Consider the following 25,904-nt stretch of genomic DNA (forward strand, 5'->3'; position numbering starts at 1 on the left):
TTACGCGTACCAACACTCACACACACACAAATAAATAAATAATAATTAAAAAAAAAAAAAAAAAAAAAAAGAAACAAGGGGAACACCCCCCTCGCCCGATCGCATCTCGGCGAGATGCCGGGGGTGGCGGGGAAGGAGGGCGCATCTCCAATAAAGGGGAAAAAAAAAAAAAAAAAAAAATATATATATATATAAAAAAAAAAGAGGGGCCGGAGGCGAGCGGGACGAGCCGGTTGGTGCCGGGGGGGCGGGGGGATGGGGGTGGGCACCGGGAACAAAAGCCCCGGCGCCGTCGCACGTTCCCGGAGGGGGGGGAAGGAGGAAAAGAGGGAGAATCTGCCCCGGGGGCAGCCGCCACCCGCCGCCTCCTCGGCGCTGGGTCCCCGGTGGCCGCCCCCGATGGCGGGAGGGAGGGGAAGGGGGAGCGGGGCGGCGGCTGCTGCTTCCCCGCTGCCCGCGGGGCCGTGAGGGGGCGGCGGGTCCCGCCGTCCGGGGAAGGGGAGCTGCCCCTCTCCGCCAAGCGGGGCGGGGGGGAAGCGCCCCGGGGAGGCGCGGCGGAGGCTGCCGGGGAGCGGGACCCACCTGCCCGGCCGTGCCCGGCACATCGAAAGGCTCCTCGGCGGCCCCGGCCCCTCCTCTCCCCTCCCGGTGCCGCTCTCGGGTTTGTTTAGTGGCGGCGGCGGCAGCGCTTCCCCGGGCCAAGATGGCGGCGGGGCGCACCGCGCATGCGCGGGCGCCGCGGGGCACGGCGGGAGTTGTAGTCCCCGCCACCACCCTCCGCCAGCGAGGAGATGGAAGAAGCGGGTGGCAAGATGGCGCGGGATGGGCGCGTCGCGCATGCGCCTACGCGCAGGGTGTACCTGGGAGTTGTAGTTCTGTCGGCGTTTGTCGACGCGGTGGGAAGCGGCGCCGGCCGTCCCGCCATGGCCCGGCGGGCGGGTACGGGCAGCGAGTGGGGTCAAAAAACCCCGCCCGCGTTGTGCGCTGTGTAAAACAGCTCCGAGCCCGGCGTGTTGTAAGCGCGTCCCCCGCACCCCTAAACTTTAGCCATTAACGTTTGACCGCCGCTTCTGCAACGAAATCTGAGAGGGTTAACATCAGCCCTGACGTCATTTGGCTGTTTCCAGCTTTTCTGACTTAAAACCGGCCGCGGTTACGCGCGGGGCTGCGGTCACCGCGCTGCCGTGCGAGCAAAAAGGTCATAAAATCCACACCCTAAAACCACATTCACAACCGCTTCGGGGTGTTTTTGCTCCCTGCGGTTATTCTTGGGGGAGCGGAGCAACCACCTGCTCCAAAACGCCGCAAGCGCGGGTTTCAGAGCCCTGGGCCTGGCGGTTATTTCATATATAACAGCAATTATAACTTCTTTTTCTTCCTGCAGATTTCTAAGAACAGCAATAAATTGTATCTTTTTTTAAAAGACCGTAGATCTGACTAGAGATAGAAAACACCTCTGAGGTGCGGTCGGAGCTTAAAAACAAGCCATCCGTGGCCGCGTGTTGCTGCAAAAAAGCAAAAAAAAAAAAAAAAATTCATCCATAAAACGATCCTCAAGGCGACCGCTGGAAAATCATACAAAAGCCCTTTCAGGATGAGCATTTGCTGTCGGGTCTCCATCTCACGACACTTCGTTTTTGCTGCGGGCGTTTATTTTCCACGCTTCGTCTTGCACGCTTTTCTGATTTCGCAAAGCAAACAGGCGCCCCGGGGGGACGGGCGGTTTGATGAAGAGGAGGGAAGGGCTCCTCCTCATTCCGCTTTCTCCTATAAAATCCTATTTTATAATTTGCTTTCGGAGTGCTGGAAACAGCTGGACGTTTGCTGAGGTGAAGACGAGGCAGATGGACGGTGTGCATTGAACTGCAACACCTATTTCCAGATCTGCAAGGGCTTTATTTATTTTTTTTTCCCCACCTAACTACAGATAAATTGTTTCTTCCCCGTGACCGTTAATGAACATTTTTCTCACTTGCGATTTCCTATTGTTCTTCACAGCAGTATAAACCCCAAGTACTTGAGAACAATTATGCTGAACAGTACAGGAGAACTAGAACAATTTTCCTTTAATGCCTTCTTAAACAAGAATAAGCTGAAGGCAAGTAGCATTATATCTGCATAATACTGCCTAATAAAAATAAATGTCCTCAGCTTTGTACGAAACTGAGGAAGACGAAAACCAGGTTAGTGTCAGAAGTTGCAGTTTTCCTTTGCAGGTCGGAGACACCACAGCGAACAGATCTGAAAATGTATCTTTTAGGTGGATTACCCTGGTCAATGGGAACAGGCAGGACAGTGTCGCTGCTTAACAGAATAAAGTCAGCTTTTTTTGAGGTTTGAAGTATGAGTTTCATTGCATCTGAACTGTTTAACATCTGGCCCTTAGATTTGCAGAATAAATTGTTCTGCAAGCAAAGAAACCATCAAAACCTCTCAAGAAAATGCATCTACCAAGGTGTGGATTTTAGCTGAATGTGTTCTTCGAGTTTATGGGTTTATTAATGCACTTTGCTCTCATACATGCTCTCCGGTGAAATCTCTGCTAACAAGGCAGCTCGGGGAGGGCACAAATACATTTTCTTAGCTCTGCTCAGCAGCGATATTCATTAAACTTAATTAGATCAGTTTGGTGGGGTTTTTTGGACCTCTTTTTTTGGTTGGTTCTTTTATTTATTTTTCTTTTTTTCCAAATGTGGATGAAACTAACCAATGGGATCAAAAGGTATTATGGGCAAGGTGGACAGACACACACTGATACTCACATATGTGCCTATGTATATACTCAAGAAATCCATATACGCTTATTTTCCTTCAGCACACGCAACAGAAAAGAGACGTGTAATAAAAAATGAGCCAGTTAGGTATGAAGTACCTGAAGCGGCGATTGCTGCCTTTCTGCAGATGTCACATGATGATTTCTAAGAATATTTCTTATTTTTATTAAGGATGAAAACTGAGACTTGGAAACATGTAAGAGACGTCCAGAAAGTGTGAAGGCCAAATTCTGAACGTAGTTATGGCAGTAACATTGCCATTTATTTCAGATTAACCTACAATCATTTCTTTATTACCCATTAAAATGGGAGGGCAGAGATGCCATGGGCAAAGAAAAAAGACCCAAAACATAGAAATAATGAGTCTTGAAAAGCTTAAGTGACCTGAACCAGGGCCAGAGCTTTGAGGTGGTCGATTGTCTGGGATGGGTCCACCAAGGTTGTCCCAGCAGATGCACCAGCAGGTTCTGGTTTCTGGTCAGGAGAGTCTTTTCAAGTCAAGAAGCCCTAACCGGACCCAGGAGCAACACGGAGCTTTCCAGAAGACTAAATTCAGGTTATCTGGACTCGGAATGAGCGCACCGAGCCAGTTTGGATCCTCCAGCCTAATCCAGGGAGGTCACCTGAAGGAGGCTGAGACTTGACAGCATTTCTTTATGTTGGATGAATGAAACGTCTATTTTGAATTTGTCAGTACGAAAATAAAGACAATATAGTTTAGACTTACTTCACTAATAGAGAAACATAGCTAAATGTCCCACAGTTGAAATTTTCCCAGTTAATTCCTGTAAAATAAACAAATCCACTGTGGGTAAAGGAAGAAAATGAAGAATGTGAAAATGCCAGTGTTTTTTTCTAGCCTTAGTTGCCTTCCAGATGTTAATCACTTTCTTAGTTCTCATTACCTACATCCGCAGTCTCTGACTGAGTCATCGATTAAGGACGCCCAAAATTACAGAGCACTTTCTGACAAAAACAACAGAGAAACTTGTCGATAGCAGCAACATTTTGTTCTTTCATAAGGAGGCGAGGCTCAACAGTATGAAAAAACCACAAGGTAAAAGTCATTTGTGATAATCTATTTTGTTTTCCAGTCAAAGCGAGCTAAGAACTCATGTAATTAAAACAGCCTCAAGGGGTAAAATCACTGAATTTTGGTAGTTTGGCCAGCAGAGATGAAACAGGGATCTATCAGGACCTGCAGTATTCTTCATCTGATGGTGACCTAGTGAGCAACCCACACAAGTTGTGTCACCTCTCTTGTGCCTCCGCTTCCCCCTTTTATAAAGCATTTAAAAAAACTAATGACAGTGATATACATAAGCCATGCATTATTATTTATAACAGCACACTGCTGGCTTTTCTGTTTAAGAAATTGCTCAATTATATGCATTTAAGCAACATTTGTTCCCCCTTCCAGTAAGGGAAAGAAATGTAGCGACCATCAACCATTCTTACTTTGTTTCGTACAACCTCAAGTACCCCCTCAGCTTAAATAATACGATTCTTATCAATTACAGACACCGGTCTAATTAATTAAGCTTTCTGAGCACTAACAGAATAATCTGTCTTACCACACGTCCTTTTATCCCCTAAGACAATGGAAAGGGGAAGACAATGAGCTCGGAAGCATCAGGGGGGAGATTTTCAGGTGGAGAAGGTGATTTGTATGCAGCCCAGGTCACCAGGCTCATAGTTCTCGCTGGATTATTAACTACATCTCCACTCACATTGCTACAACATGATGGATACAGACTCCAAAATAATCCTTTTTTTCTTTTCTTTTTTGAGCAGGATTTCCTGGGTAGAAGAGAGGCGCATCAGCTTGGTGCGAGATGAGGGCGATGCAGCTGCTTCTCTTCTGCCATAAACACTAAATTTTCAGCTTCCAAGAGCCTGACGTTGGTAATTTCAAAAGTAAAATTGGAAAGTCAAGGAAAAAAAATGTATTATTTGTATCAGTCTGACAGCAACTGAGAAAAGAAAAAAACAGCTATGCTTTTATACTAAGATGAATGCAACATTGTAAGTAATTTAAATGTAAAGAACTTAAAGATGGTTTAAATTATCTTCCCTCTCTTGCATAAGAGAGAAATAGCCTATATTCTAACAAGTTTAATTATTTCTTGGCCTTTTTTTGTTTCTGAGTTAAATGGCCTAACCAACTGAGTTCCCACTTCTCTGAAGAGATAATTCAGTGACTCGATATGCTTTCCTGACATAAGCATCTCTATTTTAATTTCATTCCATCGCCCTCAGACCACTCCTAAACTCTCTCTTCCCCCTCAAACGCTTTCCCTGTCACATTTTTTTCTCCTGGTTAAGATAAAAGCAGAAGCCTCGGCGATGGTTGGGTGCTGGCAGTTCGCCAGAGAAGCCTTTTACATACAGTTTGTCAGATACAGGGATTGTCACCCAGGACTATTTGTATTTAAATCCACAAAGATATTTCAACTGCTTTCATGGAAGATAGCTGTGTGTTGCCAGTTAATAGAGATATTTTTTTCCCTCTATTATAAGTAATACACATTATATTAAACGTGTATTTATTTTACAAAGCATAAGAGCTTCAGTGCTGAAAGTACCTAAATTCAACAAGGCTTAAATCCATCAAAACGCCGCTGTGCATGAAACAGAGCGCTGATTTAAACACTTTGCAAAAACTTGATTATATAACCTCAGATAACGAAAAATACCCACAACTTCATTGTGTCATTCTGCAGCATATCAAACAGCACATTAAAGTCGGTGCCCTCTGCAATTTAGGGAGGCAGATGCAAACCTCCAGCCTCTTTGTAGCCTGCTGTATTGGTGCAGAATGTATAAACTTGCTGCGAAGAAAGCAAAGGCGCTTCTCAGAATAGCAAGCGTGGGAATAAGGCGAAGTATTAAAATTATCGCTTCGCCGTGCAACTTGTGTCCTTATCTATGGTCACATACATGTATTACAAACCATCGGTAACTCTTGACATGCTTCTGCAATTAAATGAACATACCCCAGATTAGCATTAAGTAAAATTCAGCCACGATAGGACCTGATTTGCGTTGTATTTTAGCGCAGATTGTGTTTTCTCCCCTGAATTGCACTTTTAACCTATCAACAGTGACAGTGTATTGCTTCAAAGTTCAACACAACTCATAAGTTAATTATTTGCTCCTGATTTTGACTAAATATTTTTATGAGGCTAGATGGGGAAAAAAATAAATGCTGGGGAAGCAAGTGAACATATCGACTGGTAAAGCACGTACTTTCTCGCTCTCCAGAGACTGCAAAACAAAGGCAGCTCCACAGCCAACAGGATAAACAGTTAATGATCGTAATTACCAATGAAATTAGGCATTTGCTTATCTCGACAATCACCAACCTTGTTTCTCCTAGCAATACAATAATTTACAAACTCTTTATGCCCAACTGTGTTTGAAGGATCCTATTCATTTGCTGTGCCCTGGATTCAAGAAATTAATATTGATCCTGGAATGCTTTGTGAAAGGAAGTTCATTTAAACATAGTGTATCATTATGGGGCGAAAACAGCAGTGGAAATGAAAAGCAAGCTGGCACTGAGTTTGCAAACCAGAAAAGGTTAATGTTTCTGTGCAGTTTTCACTGAAAATTCGGGAAAAATTCATGTACTTTTTATGAGTTTGGTCTTAATACTGGTAGTAGCAAGGCTTATGCAGTCAAATAAAGACAACCTGTCACTCCCAGGCTGAAGGAAGCAAACAAGGAAAATAAAAGGTGACTCAAATTCCCTCACTTTAAATCCTTCATGGCGATATGTCTGTCTGACTGTCTGTCCATTAGCATGTGCTGTAATCATCTGCTTGGGCTGGCTGAGCCCTTCAGAAGCTGCAGCAGCGTCAGTGGAAGCAAGGATGGGATCCAGATCAGCTGCTTCTAGTTTTGAAGGCTGCTTTCCTGTGCAGGAAGCGTAGCTGTAGGCCACAATACAGCTCAGTATGAATAAATCACATAGTAAGGTCATTTTAAAAGCTACACCTGTGCACAAAACCACATCATTTGGGCAGAGTCTGACACAACACCTTTGTGTTACAAGGGGTGATGGTTTTAAACTAAAGGAGAGGAGACTCAGGCCAGACACGAGGAAGGAGGTTTTTACACTGAGGGTGGTGAGAGCCTGGCCCAGGTTGTCCAGAGAGGTGGTGGATGAACCATCCCTGGAGACATCCCAGGCCAGGCTGGACGGGGCTCTGAGCAACCTGAGCTGGTGCAGATGTCCCTGCTCATGGCAGGGGTGGCACTGGATGAGCTGTGAAGGTCCATTCCAACCCAAACTATTCTGTGATTCTATGATGATTCTATAAAAGCACGGTGCTGCAACGCCAACGGCCCTCTGGATTCCCTCATGTTGAAGACCTGATACAAAACCTATGAAAATCAGCATTCTTTGAATCAGACAAGAAAAAAAAGATGCTAATGAAATAGCGGAAAATGCGGTGGGAACTGGGTCTGATAACCCTTGAATATCATCACGGACATCACTAACTTTCATTTGCAAAAAAACTAGCTGTGAGGCAGGAAGCAGGGCGCTGCATGATTCCAACTGAGGGTTGTGAGCGAAGCCGCACATTGGTCACTAACGTTGCACACTGAGTATGCACCCACACGGCCTCAGAGATCGTCTCACACAGTATGCAAGACTTGAGTTATTCCCCACCTTTGTCTTCCTGTTCTCCAGGACTGTAGACAAACCCTGGACGTAAACAACTTGTTTTTCATCCCGTCATTGCGAATTTCAGCACGTCTCAAAGGGACACCTATAAAAATACCTCTGTGGGATTAACCTGATGTCCCTTGGGTTCTTACAAACGGGTTATCCCAACCATGTGGCTGTAAGACTTGTGAGAGAATATAATAGTGATAAGAGTCCCGAAAGCTTTTCAGACTTCAAATATTCTCTTGCAAACAAACTTTTAATAGCAGGAGGCCTGCGCGAGTAGACAATTGCACTTAAACAGTACAATCAGAAAATAAAGGCATACTGACTTTTACTTTGGGATCATTTCCACAAGTAAATTAAAGATCTTATTTTACAACCACTATTTATACGATATACAATCCTGGATTTAAGACACAGCTGGCCTTAAAGACACAGCATTGAAATAAAACAAGTAAGAAATCCACATGAACACACAAAATTCCTTAAAGATTTATCCAGAGAATAGAGATCATATGTACAAGGCTACTAATACAGTCTGTAATACATAAGAGACAGACACACTTGGAAATATATTGTGAGCAATACTGCAATAATCTGGAGGATTGTTTAAGACACAAAATCACCAGCATACAAATGATATATGTACAATTCAAAGGCTGCTTTGCAGGAATTAAAAAAAAAAAAGGGGGTTGTGACTTCTGTACTCTAAAAAAGAAGCTAATTTTTGGAATTTCCAACTTAGTAAACTAATTTTCTTTAAAAATAATGGACTTCTAATAATATTGTTGGGTTTTGAAAATAATTAAGTTAATTTTCTTTCCATTATATAGGAATTGCTTAAAAATTAGTCTCCCCATAAAAAACCACCATCCAGCAGACTTCACTAAGTTAACTTTATGTGCAAGCCATTGCATTAATTTTATTAGGAAGGCTCATATGCAAATATATACAAATTTAGAAGGTAAAAGCCATAACATGCTTGTATAGCAATTCCAACCCAAACTGTTCTATGACTCTGTGATTCAAATGATGCAGTACCAACAGAAGCTTCAGTCAGAAGCAGCAGTTCAGAAATATGTGCCATGTTTAATTTAATATTGTTATTACAATGTTCTGGTTTTGCTTGTCCAGAACCATAAGACAGTTTCAGTATGTATGCACTTTCATTTGGTGAATCAGTTTGGAGGGGAAAAGGCCCTTCGATCTTGGGCAAGACATTAAGAAGAATTATTTAAGGGTGAAGAAGTACTTTTTCATACCAAACCAGGTTTTAAAAGAGTTTGAAAATTACAGAGCTTCACATTAACATTATACAGTCATACAACTCAAGATGATCCTGCTCTCTTCTGTGTGTTCCTCTGCATCAGCATGAACACTTATGCAATCTGCAGAGCAAATCAGATGGCAGCTACCCAAATTACATCTAACCTAAAGGCAAATGAGTGTATTTAAAAAAAGGTTACTTATCTGATTAACTCCCTTATACAGTTCACTATATACAAACCTTGGCGATTGCCCAGTAAAGTGAAAGCAGTCAGGTGTAGCTAAACTTATCTTTAGTATTGGCTTAAATGACTACTCAAAACCACTTAGAAGGACCACTGAGCTACAAGTCTGAGTTCTGGTAAAGAATTAACACCAAATAAATGGATGTTATTGATATTAGTCCAATGAAATATGCTTTGAGATTCCTAGTTTGAAGGACACTTGATGACAAGGCCTTCTCATGTAAACGACAGCTTTTGTTCTACTCATACCAAACAAAAAAGCTTACAAGTTTTGAAGCCAAAAGGAATCAAGGGACTTTTTTTTTTTTTCCTTTATGCCCTTTTGGCTATTTCATACATTTGGATTATGTTTTCTAAAGCCCAACAAATCCCCATGTCAGGATGTTTTTTCTGTGGCTTTTAAGATATACAAAAGGCGTATCAAACCTGAATTTTTACACTATACCACTACCACACCTGAAAGAATTATCATTTGCCATCAGCACTTATACATTTCACAGCTGCTGTATCTACTTCAAACTACCAGCAGACCACATTTGGCAAATTATTCTTTTTCTTCTTCCAGCTACCCAGTTTTCTGTTTCCTGTTTCTTTTTTTTCTAAGCTTAGTTTCACTTTTACCTCTGCCAGACCTGGCAAACTCTTCATGCTGGGTATACTCCCTGTGGGATTACTTTATTGCTTGAAACACTTGTGGTTTCTCTCATTATTCATCTGGGCTGCAGCATAACGACACCGTCCTAAAAAGCAAAACATAAGAAAATAATACAATCATTTTGGTTGGAAAAGACCCTCAGGATCAAGTCAAACCGTTAACCCAGCACTGTCACTAAACATTGTCCCTTACAACTTCATCTCCATATCTTTTAAACCCCTCCAGGGATGGTGACTCCACCACTGCCCTGGGCAGCCTGTTCCAATGCCTGACAACCCTTTCCAGGAAAAAATTATTCCCAAGATCCAACGTCAACCTCCCCTCTTGCATCTTGAGGCCGTTTCCTCTCGTCCTATCACAAGTTACTTGAGAGACGAGACAAACACCCTCCTAACACACAAGGGAAAAAAATTATGACGTCGTTCCACACCCTCAATTCATTTTTAAGGTAAACATACTCATTATACCACACGTATATATATTGTTCCACATCCCGGTGCAAGCCAGCGTTGCAGGCCGGCTGCCGCCTCACTGCGCATGCGCGGCGCCGCCGCTTCCCCTGCGCATACGCTCGGCCCCGCCCCCCCAGCACACGCATGCGCACCGCTCACTCCGGCGCCGCGCATGGGCACCCCACCGCGGTGCACTGTGGGAAGGAGGCGGCTCTTGTCCCGGCGGAGGGTGGCGGTGAATCCTCCCGGCCGCTCACAGCAGTGTGGAGCCGCTTCCACCCCCTGCCCCCTCCTCCCTCCCTCCCCCCGGCCTCCTCCTCCACCCCACATACACACCCCCCCCCCCCCTCCTCCCTCCGGCCCGCCGATTTAAAGGGGCAGCGGCGCCAATCCAGGGCGGGGGGGGATCATGCCGAACTTCTGCGCGGCCCCCAACTGCACCCGCAAGAGCACTCAGTCCGACCTGGCCTTCTTCCGCTTCCCCCGGGACCCGGTCAGGTGAGAGCGCAGCCGGGAACTACCGGCGCCGCCTCGGGAAGGCAGCCCCGAGGGGCGGGTGGGAGGGGGCGGGAAGTGTTACCCGCAGCCCGAGGAGACACCGCGGCGGGGAGGCGTCTCCCTCCCCCTTCCCCCGGCAACCCTTCTCCGCGCCTCCTCACCTCGGCGGGGGGTACAGCGGGCTGTGAAGGGCCGGCGGCCGCTGCCCGGAGCTGCCGGTTCTCCCGCCGCGCTCAGAGCCGCCGGGGGGGTCGGGCGGGCGGCTGCGCATGCGCGGGAGCGGGCGCCGGTCGGTCCCTCTCGGGGCGGGAAAGGGGGACTCGTGGGAGGGGTGAGGGACGGCCTCAGGGTTTGGGAGCTCAGGATTCACGGGATGTCAGGGATTGGAAGGGACCTCGAAAGCTCATCCAGTCCAATCCCCACGCCGGAGCAGGAACACCCAGATGAGGTTACACAGGAAGGTGTCCAGGCGGGTTGGAATGTCTGCAGAGAAGGAGACTCCACAACTTCCCTGGGCAGCCTGGGCCAGGCTCTGGCACCTCACTGAAAAGAAGCTTCTTCTCATATTTAAATGGAACCTCCTGTGTTCCAGTTTGTATCCATTGCCCCTTGTCCTATCATTGGTTGTCACCGAGAAGAGCCTGGCTCCATCCTCCTGACACCCACCCTTTATATATTTATAAACATTTATGAGGTCACCCCTCAGTCTCCTCTTCTCCAGCTCCAGAGCCCCAGCTCCTCAGCCTTTCCTCACACGGGAGATGCTCCACTCCCTTCAGCATCTTCGTGGCTACGCTGGACTCTCTCCAGCAGTTCCCTGTCCTTCTGGAACTGAGGGGCCCAGAACTGGACACAGTATTACAGATGTGGTCTCACCAGGGCAGAGTAGAGGGGCAGGAGAACCTCTCTGACCTACTGACCACCCCGCTTCTAATCCCCCCCAGGTCCCATTGGCCTTCCTGGCCACAAGGGCCCAGTGCTGGCTCATGGTCACCCTGCTGTCCCCAGGACCCCCAGCTCCCTTTTGCTACACTGCTCTCTAACAGGTCATTCCCCAACTTCTACTGGAACCTGGTGTTGTTCCTGCCCAGATGCAAGACTCTACACTTGCCCTTGTTATATTTCATTAAATTTTTCCCCGCCTAACTCTCCAGCCTGTCGAAGTCTAGCTGGATGGCAGTACAGCCTTCCAGTGTCAGCAGGATGACACTGCTGACAAAATTGAAGGATTGGGGGATGCAGGGTTTAGGGTAGAAGGATCTTGGGGTGCAGGGTTGGTTAGGGCAGGATTAGGGTGAGGGTTTGGGGGTGCAGGGTTCATGTGTTCAGCAACTGGTGGTGCAGAGTTTAAGGGGGCAGGATTAGGGGGATCAGGATTTAAGGGGAGGAGTTTGCAGGTGATCACTAGTGATCTGTACACACTTACTCTCTCTGGTATTTACCTTCACTCTTATCCTTCCACCCTTCCCACTGTTCTCTTCCATATTCTCTCTTTTCGTTTCCATCACACTCTTGACACAGACCTGACCCACTGAGAATATTCCAGAACACGATGATACAAACCCCGGTGTGACCTTTAGGCTCTATTACAATGTGAAAATTGACTGTGCGACTGAATCCCAGAATCATTTTGGTTGGAAAACACCTTGAAGATCATCGAGTCCAACCATAACCCACCCCTGGCACTGCCCCATGTCCCTCAGGACCTCATGTGGAAACCTCTCCAGGGATGGTGACTCCACCACTGCCCTGGGCAGCCTGTTCCAATGCCCGACAGCCCTTTCTGTGAGGAAAAGTTTCCAATATCCAGTCAGAACCTCACCTGGTACAATTGGGGACCGTTTCCTCTCATCCTGTCACTTGTTACTTGGGAAGAGTCACAGAAGCCCATTCTCTTGGCACTTTGTGGTGCAGCCCTCAGGCCCCATGTCCCCTCTGGGGCCACTCTGGGGAGTGGCGGGTGAGGGGGTGTCTGGGTCTCAGGGGATTGGGGAATGAGGGGCTGTCTGGGTGTGAGGGGAGTGGGGGGACCTGAGCAGCTGCTTGGCTTTGAGGAGTGTTGCAAGAGAGTAGAGGGTACCTGGTTATGTAGATGCTGGAGAGCAGCTCTGCGGGGAACAATCTGGGGGTTCTGGTCAATGGCAAGTTGAACGTGAGCCAGCAGTGTCCCTGGCAGCCAAGAGGGACCCATGTCCTGGATGCATCCAGCCCAGCACGGCCAGCGGGGCAGGGAGGGGATTGTCCCGCTCTGCTCTGCACTGGAGCGGCCTCACCTGGAGCACTGTGTGCAGGGCTGTGGACACAGGATGAAAAAACATATAAAGCTACTGGAGGGTGTCCAGAAGAGGCTACAAAGTTGGTGAAGGGTTTGGAGGGGAAGCCATATGAGGAGCAGCTGAAGTCACTGGGTTTATTCAGCCTGGAGAAGAGGAGACTGAGACCTCATGGGGCTGCAGCTTCCTCACAAGGGGAGCAGGAGGGGCAGGCACCGAACTCTTCTCTTTATTGACCAGTGACAGAACCCAAGGGAATGGCAGGAAAATGTGCCAGGGGAGGTTCAGGTTGGACATGAGGAAAAGGTTCTTCACCCAGAGGGTGCTGGACACTGGAACAGGCTCTCCAGGGAGGTGTCACGGCCCCAGGCCTGACAGTGTTCAAGAAGAGACTGGACAACGTCCTCAGACACACGGTGTGACCTGTGGGGTTGTCCTGTGCAGGGACAGGAGTTGGACTCGATGATCCTTGTGGATCCCTTCCAACTCAGGACGTTCTATGATTCTCTGAGGGGTTGCCTGGCTGTGAGGGCCACTCCAGGGGGGTGGCAGGTGAGGGGATGAGGGGGTGCCTGGATGTGAGGGGGTGCCTGGTTGTGAGAAGAGTAGGGGGTGTCTGAGGGTATGAGGGGCCGCCTGGCCATGAGAGGAGTGGGGGAATGAGGGTGTGGGGGACTGTCAGGGGAATGAGGGGGCTGAGAGGCTGCCTGGCTTTGAGGAGTGTGGGAGAGAAGGAGGGTGTGCCTGGTTATGAGGGGCTACCTGGCTATGAGGGGTGTAGGAGGGTGTGAGAAGGTAGCTGGGTGTGAGGGGGTACACCTCTATTAAGGGTGTGGGGCAGGAACAATGGGATGAGGCAGGGGAGCCCATGCATCATGGGGACCCCATTCAGGGCCAGCACGGTGGTGGAAGTCTGTCAGTCCTGCTGTGTACGCTGAGGTGATGTGGCGCTGGACAACGAGATGTGTGCATGACAAATAGGACACTGGTGTGACAGGCAGCTGTCACAGGCTTGCAAGGGTGATGGTTAGTGGTGAAGCAGCATGAGCAACAGCAGAAGTGATGGGATATTCAAGTTCCCAATGGGTAAAACGCAGGGGTGGTGCACTGGTAGAGCAAGAAGTGTGTGAGTGAGAGGACGTGGAAAATGTCCTGAAAATAAATCATGCACTTAGATGTAGAAACCCCTGTATAGGAGCTCACATTTAAATCTAGATAACGTTCTTAAAATCATTTGTCTTAACTTGTTCCTCACAATTTTGGAAGGTATTTAGGCGCTAGAGCAATATTGGTTATCTGTCTCCTAACAGTAGGTAATTAAGGCTGAAATTTTCGACGATTTATACGTTATATTCTCTTGCTTCCTTCCTTGAAGCTGCTTGACCTGATTTATGGGAAATTTCAAAACCCATGGGAAATATGGGTACATAGTTTTTTTTTCTAAGAAAACAATCTCCTGTAAGTGATTTCAAATGAAGATACAAAAAGCTCATATAGGTAGTAGCTGCTGCTTAAAGCTGTGTTTTCCGCTATGTCGTCAAGTTCTCCTGGGTGAATGCGTTGTGTTAAAGCCAGAATAACCAGACCTCTTCCTGATGCCCAAACACTGCAAGGCTGGGCATTGTTAATGACAATGTGTTGGTCGTACTGCTTGCTGTCATAGAAACTTCTTACTGTTATAGGTCAAACTGGTCCGGCGAGCAAAGTACTTTATGCCAAAAGTGTGTTATTTGCACTTGGCAGCTTACAGTGAGAAAGCTGAGTATAATGGCATTAGAATACATCTTTAAAAATAAATTTTAATTTAAAGAAAATCATTGCTGAGAAATACATAGTCCCAGGTAAATTGTCTCTACTACTTTACTGCTTTCAGTTTTTCTGCAATAACCAAGTAATTCCCTTTACATTTTCCCAGTTCAGTGCTAAGCAGTTCTAGTTAGATGTTCCAAGTCTGATCTTTCGAGTGTTAGCAAGTCTGCGAGAACTAACCAGTTATTTAAGACCAGTTTCATTTATTGTTGCTGCCTGAGAAAACAAGAAGGGCTGCACAGATTAGGCTTTGCAAAAGAATCAGCTGCATTTACTGGATGGTACGTAGTCTTTCCAACATTAATGTAAATAGCCTCTGCTACCCCAGTAAGGATGCACATTTTTATAGTTTTGTGCAGTCTGGACAGTGTTCCCCACAGTAACATCTGTTTGTTTAACCCCCATCCGCGTTTCTGACTCTGCTTGTCATGGTGAGGTATGAGTTTTTAGAACAGAATACTTTTTAAGCAAAGAGATGGTGTTCTCCTGCAGTTTACCAATGTTGGGGTAACATAAAACGCTATCCGCACTTAAATAAAATGCCATTTGAGCTTCCATGAGATGTCAGCAGATCTCTGAAAATGTGAAGTTTGTGACTGAAGAAAACCTTTGTAAAAGCTAATGAGCGATACCTGAGCAGTGCTGTAATATATTGCAACGAAATGGCTTTGAATTTTTTCCAAATATTTTGCAACTAAAGCATTTGTGCAACTGTATACAGTGTGTTAGTTGAATACTAAAAAACTGGAGAAAGCTTTATACGTAATTTTATTCTAAAATCTTCTAATTGTTGCTTGGATAATACAGTGCAGAGCTACGTTGGGTGACTTCAGGGATCTGACCTCCTTTTTCTTTGTTCTTCCATTCCTTGTTCCTTGGAGAGCATTCGATTTGGAGCCAAATTTGTAGCAAGACCGAAGGGCCGAATTCAGACTCCAATGAAGTTTGCGTGTTTGCATCTAGTCACACAACCTCCACCATCTCCCTCTAGTCTTGTAGCTACCTGAGAAAACATCAACACTCCAGCCTTTGCCAGCAGAGTTTTCTAGATGTCTGGAGCTCCAGTTTCCCACCTGCTGCTCTGATGGGCTGAGGAGGTCAGCGCTCGTGTCTGATCGGGATCCACAAACTGGGGCTCCACAGGCCAAGGGCTTCTTTTGAATTGTCTGCTCAGTGTGCTCCTTGTACGACAAGGTGACCCACCTAGTAGATGAGGGAAAGGCTGTGGGTGTCGTGTACTTAGACTTCAGTAAGGCCTTTGACACTGTATCCCGCAGCATCTAGAGAAGCTGCAGCTCATGGTCTTGACAGGTGTGTCTGCGATGGATAAAGAAGTGGCTGGAGGGCCGGGCCCAAAGAGTTGTGGTGAACGGAGCCAAATCCAGTTGGTGGCCGGTCACGAGTGGTGTCCCCAGGGCTCAGTATTGGGGCCAGTTCTGTTTAATCTCTTTATCAATGATCTGGATGAGGGGATTGAGTGCACCCTTAGTACGTTTGCAGATGACACCAAGTTGGGTGGGAGTGTTGATCTGCTGGAGGGTGGGAAGGCCATAGGGAGGGATCTGGATGGCTGGATCATTGGGCTGAGGCCAATTGTCTGGGCTGAGGCCAATTGTCTGAAGTTCAACAAGGCCAAGTGCCGGGTCCTGCACTGGGGTCACACCAACCCCAGGCAGCGCTCCAGGCTCGGGGAAGAGCAGCTGGAAAGTGCCCGGCGGAAAAGGAGCTGGGGGTGTTGGTGCCAGCGGCTGAACATGAGCCAGTGTGTGCCCAGGTGGCCAAGAGGCCACCAGCATCCTGGCTTGTATCAGGAATAGTGTGGCCAGCAGGACTAGAGGAGTGATTGTGCCACTGTACTTGGCACTGGTGAGGCCCCACCTTGAATCCTGCGGTCAGTTTTGGGCCCCTCATCTTAAGAAGGACATTGAGGCAGTAGAAAGAGTGCAGAGGAGGCGACGAAGCTGGTGAGGGGCCTGGAGCACAAGTCTGATGAGGAACGGTTGAGGGAACTGTGGGGGGGTTCAGCCTGGAGAACAGGAGCTGGGGGAGACCTTATCACTCTCTGCAACTGCCTGAAAGGAGGCTGTAGCGTGGAGGGAGCTGGTCACTTCTCCCAAGTAGCAAGTGATAGGACAAGGGGAAATGTCCTCAAGTTGCACCAGTGGAGGTTTAGATTTGATATTAGGAAAAAATTCTTCCTGGAAAGGGCTGTCGGGCATTGGAACAGGCTGCCCAGGGCAGTGGTGGAGTCACCATCTCTGGAGGGGTTTAAAGGGTGTTTAGACAAAGTTCTTAGGGACATGGTTTAGTGCTAGAGTTAGGTTATGATTGGACTCAATGATCCTGAGGGTCTCTTCCAACTGAAAGGATTCTGTGATTCTATGTTGACTTCAGCACAGAAGGCAGTGGCCACAGCCACTTCTGTGTAACTGTACAAGATGTTAGGAAGAGAGAGGAATATTGGGTGGTTAACCTAATATTTGTGAGCCTCATTTCCCATCTCTGAAGAGCTCATGGTGCCTTTTGCCATCACTCATGATTCTGACGTGCTGTTACTAGTATCTATTTAACTTGTTCTCTGGTTGGCAGCAGCATCGAAGGTGAGGGATTCAGGCTGATTTTTGTCTGTCTTTGACAATTGTGTGCCAGTTCTCTGACTTTGCTCCCTGACAGCTTCCCTGGGTCACAGAGAGGCAGAAAAGACTCCTACGATCAGACTCTTCCTCTGGATACCCTTCTGGACTGAAACCCTCCCCACTGACTGCAGGGAGGCTCATCAGCCTTTGTGACAGCCCAATACGATCACATTTAATTAATAATCTAGTAATCAGCACCTACTCAGAAAGTATGAGAGCCTTATTCAATGTAATCTGCATGCTAAAGGTCTCCCATATAAAAATACCATGTTTATACCATTTGGTTAAATGAAGAACGCTTTCCTGTTCTCTTGTTGGGGTGATAGCACTGTCCAGGCAGGAGTGCAAGGCCTGTGGTGCCAAAAAAACGATTTTTTTTAATAAACATTTTCTTTCTTAAGTCTCTTAATCTTAATCTTAAGTTAAGGATACTGTGTGTGGAGCTCTGAGAGCAATATTAGAAATTATTCCTGGTTTATGGTGCTTGCTGCCACTGTTATTTTGATATTTTACATGAACAAAATATTAAGATGAACAAACCGCTCAGCCAGCAGAGATCAGAATCCAAGATTCCACCCTTTTCATCTTCACAGTTGCCCTTTATTGCACTTGGTTAAGTTAGAGGTGATGCCCAATCCACTCAGAGCTGTGGATTTCCTCATTTGGGCTGCCCATCAAAACATCTGGCGAGACAGCCTTCATTCCTAAATTGTTGAATAATCACTAATTATTTTCCTCCCTCCTTCCTCCTGTGAGCAATAATGCCATGTCTGCTGTCAAAAATAATATTATGATAAAAAGGCTTTCTTTTAACTTCTAGCTCTTTCTTGGGTCGAGACCTGTTTTTTTTAATTTAGAAATAAAAAAAGATTTAAAGCTTTTCGTTTTTCAGTGGGCTGAGTAATTTTTTCACTTTTATGAGTTTCAGCAATGCTTGGGTTGTGAAGACGTCTCCCCTGCTGTGCCTTACTGATAGAGTAGATTCTTCATGTAACTTCTCTGTGTAGGTTCCTGGAAGTTTGTGGACATTGCCAACATGTACCAATTAAAACAAAACCAAAAAACTACACAACTCTTGAGTCCATGTTGAAAAGTATGTAGCAAAGTGGTGGATCGTGAGGTAAAATAAGTCACTGAGACTGTAGTGAAAGTTCCTTCTCCTTTTTGCTGCAGAATTATTGTGATATTACCGTGATTCTTTATAATGTAGTTGTCTCTGGTGTTCTTGAGTTTGTCTGGGGAAGGAGGAATGGGAGCTTGTGTCACCACTCTCTGAACAGTTAAAATAATGAACAAATCATCAGTTGTGTTCATGTGAAGATTTATAGTCATCTGTATCGTATGTTTTCAACTCTGTTTACTTATGTGCCGTTGTAAACTGATGACTCTGGATGCCACTGGTTGTAAGCAAAGACATTAAGATAGTGCTGCTTCAGAGGATTATTTTTGCAGGAAGGAAATGACTCTTTTTTTTTTTTTTTTTTTTTTTTTTAACTTTTAAATACAGAGATCTCAATAGCTGCTGGAGTCTTGTTAATTTATACATATATTTTTACTGCACAAATAAAGTAGCAGATGAGTTTTACTGGAGTAGCTGTGCAGAATCAGTCTAGGTGTGCTGTTGCTCAAAAATCCATAGCAAGAAAGTGATTGCATGGACCCCAGTGGGGGAAATATGAGCTGACTAATGCATTTGCATCAATTATTGCAAGTGGTTTACTCACCAGAAGAAACAGTGTCTTGCATGTCTGCAAGGAGCTCTATTAGTAGGTGAAATGTTTCTTTAGCATTGTGTTATAGCTCAGAGAACTAATCTAAAGCAGAATTAAATGTAAAAATATGCCTGTAACAAAAACTTCAGGGGAGTGAGCACTGTCTGTAAAATGTTTGCTTTTTTATTTTTAGTATTTCACTTTTCAGAAATCTACTCTAAATTCCTCGATGGCCACAATAAATAAGAAAAATGCTGTATTTTGGAGGGAGGCGGTGAAGACAACTATTGTAATAGCTGCCTTCAAAACTTTATGACCTTAGTCTACAAGCTCATCTCTTTCTTTTTTAACTTTCTAAGATTAAATTCTTAAGAATTAAGTGGTCAGATTTCATGAGCAACTGCATTACCATCTGTTGTGTGTGTGAGACAAAGGCAAAAATATATGAAATAAGGGAAAAGATTAGTGAATTTGCTGGGGCAGTGTTAAGTGGTGACCAAAAGGAGAAAAACAAATTTTAGAATCTTTGATGGTAAGTTACAACAGAAGGTGTACAGAACTTTCTTCAGTCTCACATGAAGGGCAGGGCTCACTGCACTCCCAGTTTTGAGTAGGGTTTGAAATTGTGGGGGATTTTGTTTTACCTTGAAACTACCTAAATCTTTTGCTTACATGCAGGTGTCAAAGGTGGGTAGAGAACTGTCGAAGGGCAGATTTAGAAGATAAAACTCCAGATCAACTGAACAAGCATTACAGATTGTGTGCTAAACATTTTGAGACTTCTATGATATGTAGAAGTGTAAGTAAAACCAAGCATGTGTTTATTGCCTCTTGCAAAATGTGACTGATGTTTTTCCTCAGAGTGCTGCAGTTTAATCTTTTATTCTCTGGGTATTCCAAAATTAATCTTTTAGTCTTAATCGAGATCATTGTTGTGGTTCAGGGCACCGCACAGACTCGCAGATGTTGGCATAAAGGATGAGGTGGAAATGAGCAGTTGTGGAAGAGAAAAGGGGAGCTGTTCCTGCTGGTTTAATGTGTTCTGTGGAGCCATGGTCTTCACTGCAGTTCTTTTCTCATGCAAAGCAATGCTCATTTTGTTTATTGTCACTAGGTGTTACAACATTATATTAATTTATGAGGTGTAAGTATGTAAGTTTGCATACCTCTAATTATTTAAAATCATTAATATGCTGTTACTGAAGTCTGTACATGGTGCGATTCAGTCAAATTACACTCTCTTGTGGCCAAGAGATTTAAACATTCTTCGCATCTATCAGGCTTTTGGTTCCTGTTATATTTTATCCAGCTGAAATCATGGCACTGTTTCCTGTTAATGAAATAATAGCTTTCAGTTCTTCTTGGTAACATGATAATGGTGATTTTAACAGCTTTCATAACAGTAGGAAATGGTGGATTTGGGGCTTTGTATAAAGTTTTAATTCTCAGGCTGAATTTTACGTTGATACATAGGCAAGATCAGTCCTGTAGTTATGAAGGATAATTAAAATATGCAGGTCAGACTTTGAGCTCCTGGTGGTATTCCATGTGACAGGGTCTCTGATTAGCCAGCATCGCAGAAACAAACAAAAAAATGAATGTTGGAAGTGATTCTGAATCACAAATGAAGCTTTATGAAACTCAGTTGGTTTAAAGTGTATTTCAATCTAATGACAGGTATAAACATAATCAGTTAAAATTCTCTACTTACTGGAAATTAGGCAGTTTAGAACATATAAGTCTACAATATATCCAAATATAAACTTAAAATATTTTTCTTTAGTTGCTAGAAACGTTTACATGATGATCTAGAAGTCTCTTATTCCTCCTGCTCATTTGACAGATGCATTTTCCTTCAGTATGATCTTTCACAGTAGTAATTTGTGGAATTCGTAAAGACTGATGTCTTATTCATAAAGAATGATGATTATGTCTACATAAAGAAGCAGTTGGACATTTTCATTGTGAAAATGATTGTGTGATTGTTTCTAGAACTGTGAAATAAGTGATAAAAGCTAAAGCTCAGTACTAACAAAAGGTTTCCTTTCTGATGCATAGATGTCTTTTTATTGAGGGGAAAAAAAAGCCATAATGATATTACAGTATTAATCATTTCACTTGGGGTCCTTGATGTGAAGATAACAGGGAAGAAAAAGTGTTTGTGGTTTGGGTTGGGGTGGTGCTTTTTTTAAAAAAATATTTCTCATTTTCAGTATTCTCTTGATACCCCAAAATGTAAATTGCACAGCGTAACTTTCTCTGGTTTTAAACTTCAGAAAGTGAAAATAATTTTTAAAAAAAGGAATTAAAAAGAAAGGGAGGGTGGGCATGGTATGTGAAATTCTGTTTGCTTGTGATTTTTTTTTTTTTTTTTTTTGTGCACACACAATGAGAATTTCCCAAAGAAATCCCTAATCCAGATGTCTTTCTTCTTACAGAGTCCTTATAGAACAGTATTACGGGATAACGCTGTGCCAACTATATTTGATCTTACAAGTCACCTGAACAATCCCCACAGCAGACATAGGAAAAGGATAAAAGAGCTGGTAAGTTTTTCATGTCATACTTTTTGCTTCTAATATTAAAACAATTAAGGCAAGTAAGTTCATGTGAAACTTTTGTATACAAGTGTCAAATAATAATATTTATCACTTGAGTATTTGCATTTCCTGTACTGCTTATTTTAGTATCTTTTTGTTGATTATAAGTTAAATGCCCAAATATTATCCTGTTTATAAATTTTATCTGCTAAGGAAGGTTGGATGAAATAATCTGGAAAATGTAATGTGTTGATCCAGAGATTATTCTGTTTTCCAACAGAAGTGCATATCTTCCATTTTCTTGTTACTACAGCAGTAACTGGATATAACTTATGCATAGTACCCTGAAATTCTTGCTACATATTGACTGTGATCATCAGTTCACCCGTTTAACTCTTGAAGTCTGCACCAATTCAGACATGCTTGGTTTAGCTTATTGTTCTGAAAAGATGATCCATGTATAAAACCAAGATCAAGCAGTTTTTTAGTGGAATTGTGTCTGGTCGGTACGTCTGTGTCATTTATAGAAAAAAAAGTCTCTAGGTCTCTGTGGTTTATAAGTATACTGACAATTAAGAGGAATTCAACTCTTAAACTCCGCTTTTATGTTGGAAGATTACAGGCAATTTCTAAATATTTCTTCTCGAGTTTGAGTCTGTTTATTGACTGAAAATAAAGACTGTTCTGTCTACTGGCAGTGCATGTTCATGTTGAAAAAGAATTCTTTAACAGAATCTGTTTACTAATAATTATAAAATTATGAGAATATTAGCGGTAGTAGCAAACTATTCTCATGAAGTTAGTAGATATGTGTTGTGGCAGTAATAAGCTACCTGAAGAAACCAACTTCTCTTGGACCTTCTAGCACTTTTTGGTTAATATTAACACTCTTAAAATGTCTCATGTACAATATTTGTATCTGCGTTTTAATATTTTAAGGTTGTGTGCTAGACATCATCAATATAAATTCTTTTTTTTTTTTTTAAGAGTGAAGATGAAATAAGAACACTGAAGCAACAAAAGAGTAAGTGGCATAATAACTGAGTTAATAAAATCGTTGTTTAGTAAGGCTGACGAGATAATGCGGGGCACATAACTGTAATTTTATATGTATCAGGAGGATATTTGAGTTGCTTCTTGATTCAAACAGCCAGTCTAAACTCTTTGTGATATTCACTCTTAAACTGGAAACGTTCTTCTCTGGAATTCAGTAACTTAGAGGTAATGGGGACAGCAGGGGAAAGCAAATGTTATGTTTTATTCATGTTATCTTGACACTTACAGTATTTTACATTTTGTAGTTGATGAAGCTTTCGAACGGCAACAGGCAACTCAAGAACTGAATGAAAGCAATGAACAAAATACTGTCTCAGAGGAAGGAGGGGAAGAACGAGAAGAAGAAGCCGTCCCCTTAACACTGGAAGAAAGAGAAAACAAAGATTACCTTAAATCTTTGTTTGAAATTTTGATCCTAATGGGTAAACAGAACATTCCTTTGGATGGCCATGGTGTTGATGAGCTGCCAGAAGGTATTTTTACTTCAGATAACTTTCAGGCTCTACTGGAATATAGAATAAACTCAGGAGATGAAGTTCTGAGGAAACGATTCGAGATGACTGCAGTCAATCTCGAGTATTGTTCAAAAACTCAGCAGAAACAAATGCTCGAGATCTGTGAAAGCTGCGTTAGAGAAGAGACACTGAGGGAAGTGAGAGACTCGCACTTCTTTTCTATTGTCACTGATGAAGTAGTAGATATAGCGGGAGAGGAACACTTGCCAGTTTTGGTGAGATTTGTTGATGATTCTCACAATCTAAGAGAAGAATTCATCGGGTTTTTGCCTTACGAGGCTGATCCCGAAATTTTAGCTGTCAAGTTCCACACAACTATTACTGAAAAGTGGGGTCTAAACATGGAGTACTGTCGAGGTCAAGCCTACATCGTCTCCAGTGGGTTTGCTTCTAAAATGAAAGTTGTGGCTACAAGACTCTTGGAAAAGTATCCCCAAGCTGTGTATACGCTGTGTTCCTCTTGTGCCTTAAATATTTGGCTGGCAAAATCCGTTCCTGTTGTTGGCGTTTCCATTGCGTTAGGAACAATCGAAGAAGTTTGCTGTCTTTTTAATCAGTTTCCGCAGTTGCTGGTAGAACTGGACAACACAATTTCTGTTCTTTTTCAAAACAATGAGGTGAAGGCTAATGAGCTGAAGGAAATCTGCCGTTCTCAGTGGACGGGCAGGCATGATACTTTCGAGGTTTTAGTGGACCTCATACAAGCATTGGTGTTGTGCTTGGATGCTGTATGCAGTGACTCATCTGTCAGGTGGAACAACTTTATTGCCGGTCGAGCGTTTGTACTTTCAAGTGCATTGACAGATTTTGACTTCATTGTCACTATTGTAATTCTGAAAAATGCTCTGTCTTTTACGAGAGCGTTCGGAAAAAATCTCCAGGGACAAACATCGGACGTGTTCTTTGCAGCTGGCAGCTTAACAGCGGTGTTGCATTCTCTGAATGAAGTGATGGAGAACATTGAAGTTTACCATGAATTTTGGTTTGAGGAAGCAACAAATTTGGCTACAAAACTGGATGTACAAGTTAAACTCCCAGGAAAATTTCGCAGGGCACAACAGGGGAGCTTGGACTCTGAGATAACATCAGAAAATTACTACAAAGAAATCCTTAGCGTCCCCACAATAGAGCATATAATCCAAGAATTAAAAGATATCTTCTCAGAACAACATTTAAAAGCTCTTAAGTGTTTATCCTTGGTGCCCTCAGTCATGGGACAGCTCAAATTCAATACGTCCGAGGAGCATCACGCAGACATGTACAAAAATGACTTGCCTAATCCAGATACGCTTTCTGCTGAACTTCATTGTTGGAGAATCAAGTGGAAGCACAGAGGAAAAGATATTGAACTTCCAGCTACTATTTATGAAGCACTTCACTTGCCTGACATTAAGTTTTTCCCTAATGTTTATGCATTACTTAAAGTCTTGTGCATACTTCCAGTGATGAAGGTGGAGAATGAAAAATACGAAATGGGACGAAAGCGCTTAAAGGCGTATCTGAAAAACACCTTGACAGAGCAAAGGTCAAGCAACCTGGCTTTGCTGAACATAAACTTTGATATAAAACATGACTTGGATTTAATGGTGGACACCTATATTAAACTTTATCCAGAAAAAGTGGAATTTCAAGAAGACTTTATTCCCGCAAACAACTCTGAAGTGACAGAAGATGCTTAATTTTTTTAAGCTCTAAGCAATCTGTTGAAACAGCTTTTTCTTAGCTAAGTTTCAATGCTGAGGGAAAAAAAAAAGTGAAATCTAAAAAAAAAAAAAAAATCACTGCAATTGTATTTCCCTTTAGGTCTCAGACTGAAGAAGCTGTGGTCAGTGACTCAAATTATGTTTTGTTAGTCTGCATTAAATGTGTTATGCGAACAGAACCAAGCCTGAAAATAAACCCATGCTCTTGGCAGAGGTGATTTCTACATCTAATTGACTTAACTAGGTGCTCGTTTATTTTATTGCATCTTGGAAAAAGTACATTTCGATTGTAGATCCAATGGGGCTATTACTTATTCGCTCGTGAATTAGGATAAGAAAAAAACCTCAGAATGTTAAAAAATAATATAATCCAGTTCAGTAATAGGTTATTATTATTGAAAACCTTTTTTAAAAAGTCTTTGTATATTTAATTGGCATTTTGGAGAGCGGATTCAGCTATTGCACAATCCTTGTGCTGTGGACTGTTCTCGGTGTAAAGTGAATGTTAGTGGTATAGAGGTACGTTTAAGGTTTCATTGGAAGAGTCAACCTCTTTAATCTCTCAATGACTGTTTACATTCCTTTGTGTGAGACACAAAACTTTGCTTTGTTTAGGCTTTTAACAGGCATGGCAGGAGTACTGAAATTCCTTAAAAGACACTAAAAACTTAAAATTTATTCCACAAGCGTTTAAAACCGTTCATTCTATCCTGACTCTGACACAAACCCGTGCATCTTGTTGTCTGTTTATTTGTAAACTCACCCAGGAAAGATTAAAGTAAGAGTTTGTTGTCTGTCTAGAAGTCAGATTGAAAATATTGCTGTTATTTTTTGCAAGAATAAAACATTTTTTGTACAGTTTATTGCAATTTAAAATAAAATGTGAATTGCTTTTTACATAGTACTGAATTTCTTAGTAAAGCTGTGCCTCTCTGAGAATGGGTGTTCTTTTGTAAGGTATCTTTTAGTTTGGGCAATTTTCTTTCTCAGTGTTGTTTTTTTTTTGCAATTCCAGTGAGCGGCATTGTCTTAAGACAGGAAACTTTGTGTAATTCTGATCTGTATGTTCTCCTGAAGGTTTTTTTAAATTAT

The 25,904-nt window shown here is 43.5% G+C and overlaps 2 protein-coding genes and 1 long non-coding RNA gene across 14 annotated transcripts in view; 1 reads left to right on the plus strand and 2 right to left on the minus strand.

Annotated features, from left to right (window-relative positions):
- The window catches only part of EMSY (EMSY transcriptional repressor, BRCA2 interacting), a 40,257-nt gene extending 39,569 nt beyond the window's left edge, over positions 1-688 (minus strand). For all 12 annotated transcript variants that reach the window (XM_065651088.1, XM_065651044.1, XM_065651072.1 and 9 more), the window contains exon 1: positions 583-688. The gene's annotated coding sequence lies outside the window, so the exon portion shown is untranslated. The remainder of the gene's footprint in view (positions 1-582) is intronic.
- Positions 689-7,699: 7,011 nt separating this feature from the next.
- Positions 7,700-10,817, minus strand: LOC135992994 (uncharacterized). The gene is made up of 3 exons (XR_010606796.1): positions 10,730-10,817; positions 9,585-9,703; positions 7,700-8,883 (listed from the first exon to the last, which is right to left on the minus strand). It is a non-coding gene; the product is annotated as an uncharacterized LOC135992994 (long non-coding RNA).
- THAP12 (THAP domain containing 12) lies at positions 10,427-25,216 on the plus strand. Its single transcript, XM_065642525.1, has 5 exons — positions 10,427-10,568; positions 19,677-19,797; positions 21,437-21,544; positions 22,526-22,562; positions 22,840-25,216. Exons 1-5 carry the CDS (start codon positions 10,480-10,482, stop codon positions 24,786-24,788), a joined length of 2,304 nt encoding a protein of 767 aa, XP_065498597.1. The 5' UTR covers positions 10,427-10,479; the 3' UTR covers positions 24,789-25,216.
- Positions 25,217-25,904: the final 688 nt, after the last annotated feature.

This window comes from Caloenas nicobarica, chromosome 1 (genome assembly GCF_036013445.1).
Source record: "Caloenas nicobarica isolate bCalNic1 chromosome 1, bCalNic1.hap1, whole genome shotgun sequence".
Classification (NCBI taxonomy): domain Eukaryota; kingdom Metazoa; phylum Chordata; class Aves; order Columbiformes; family Columbidae; genus Caloenas; species Caloenas nicobarica.

Excerpts from the sequence above, each read along its gene's own strand:
- THAP12 (XM_065642525.1), top strand. The coding sequence starts at position 10,480 with ATGCCGAACTTCTGCGCGGCCCCCAACTGCACCCGCAAGAGCACTCAG. Across the intron at positions 19,798-21,436 it reads CTTCTATGATATGTAGAAGT|AGTCCTTATAGAACAGTATT; the intron begins GTAAGTAAAACC and ends TTCTTCTTACAG. Across the intron at positions 22,563-22,839 it reads AACACTGAAGCAACAAAAGA|TTGATGAAGCTTTCGAACGG; the intron begins GTAAGTGGCATA and ends TACATTTTGTAG.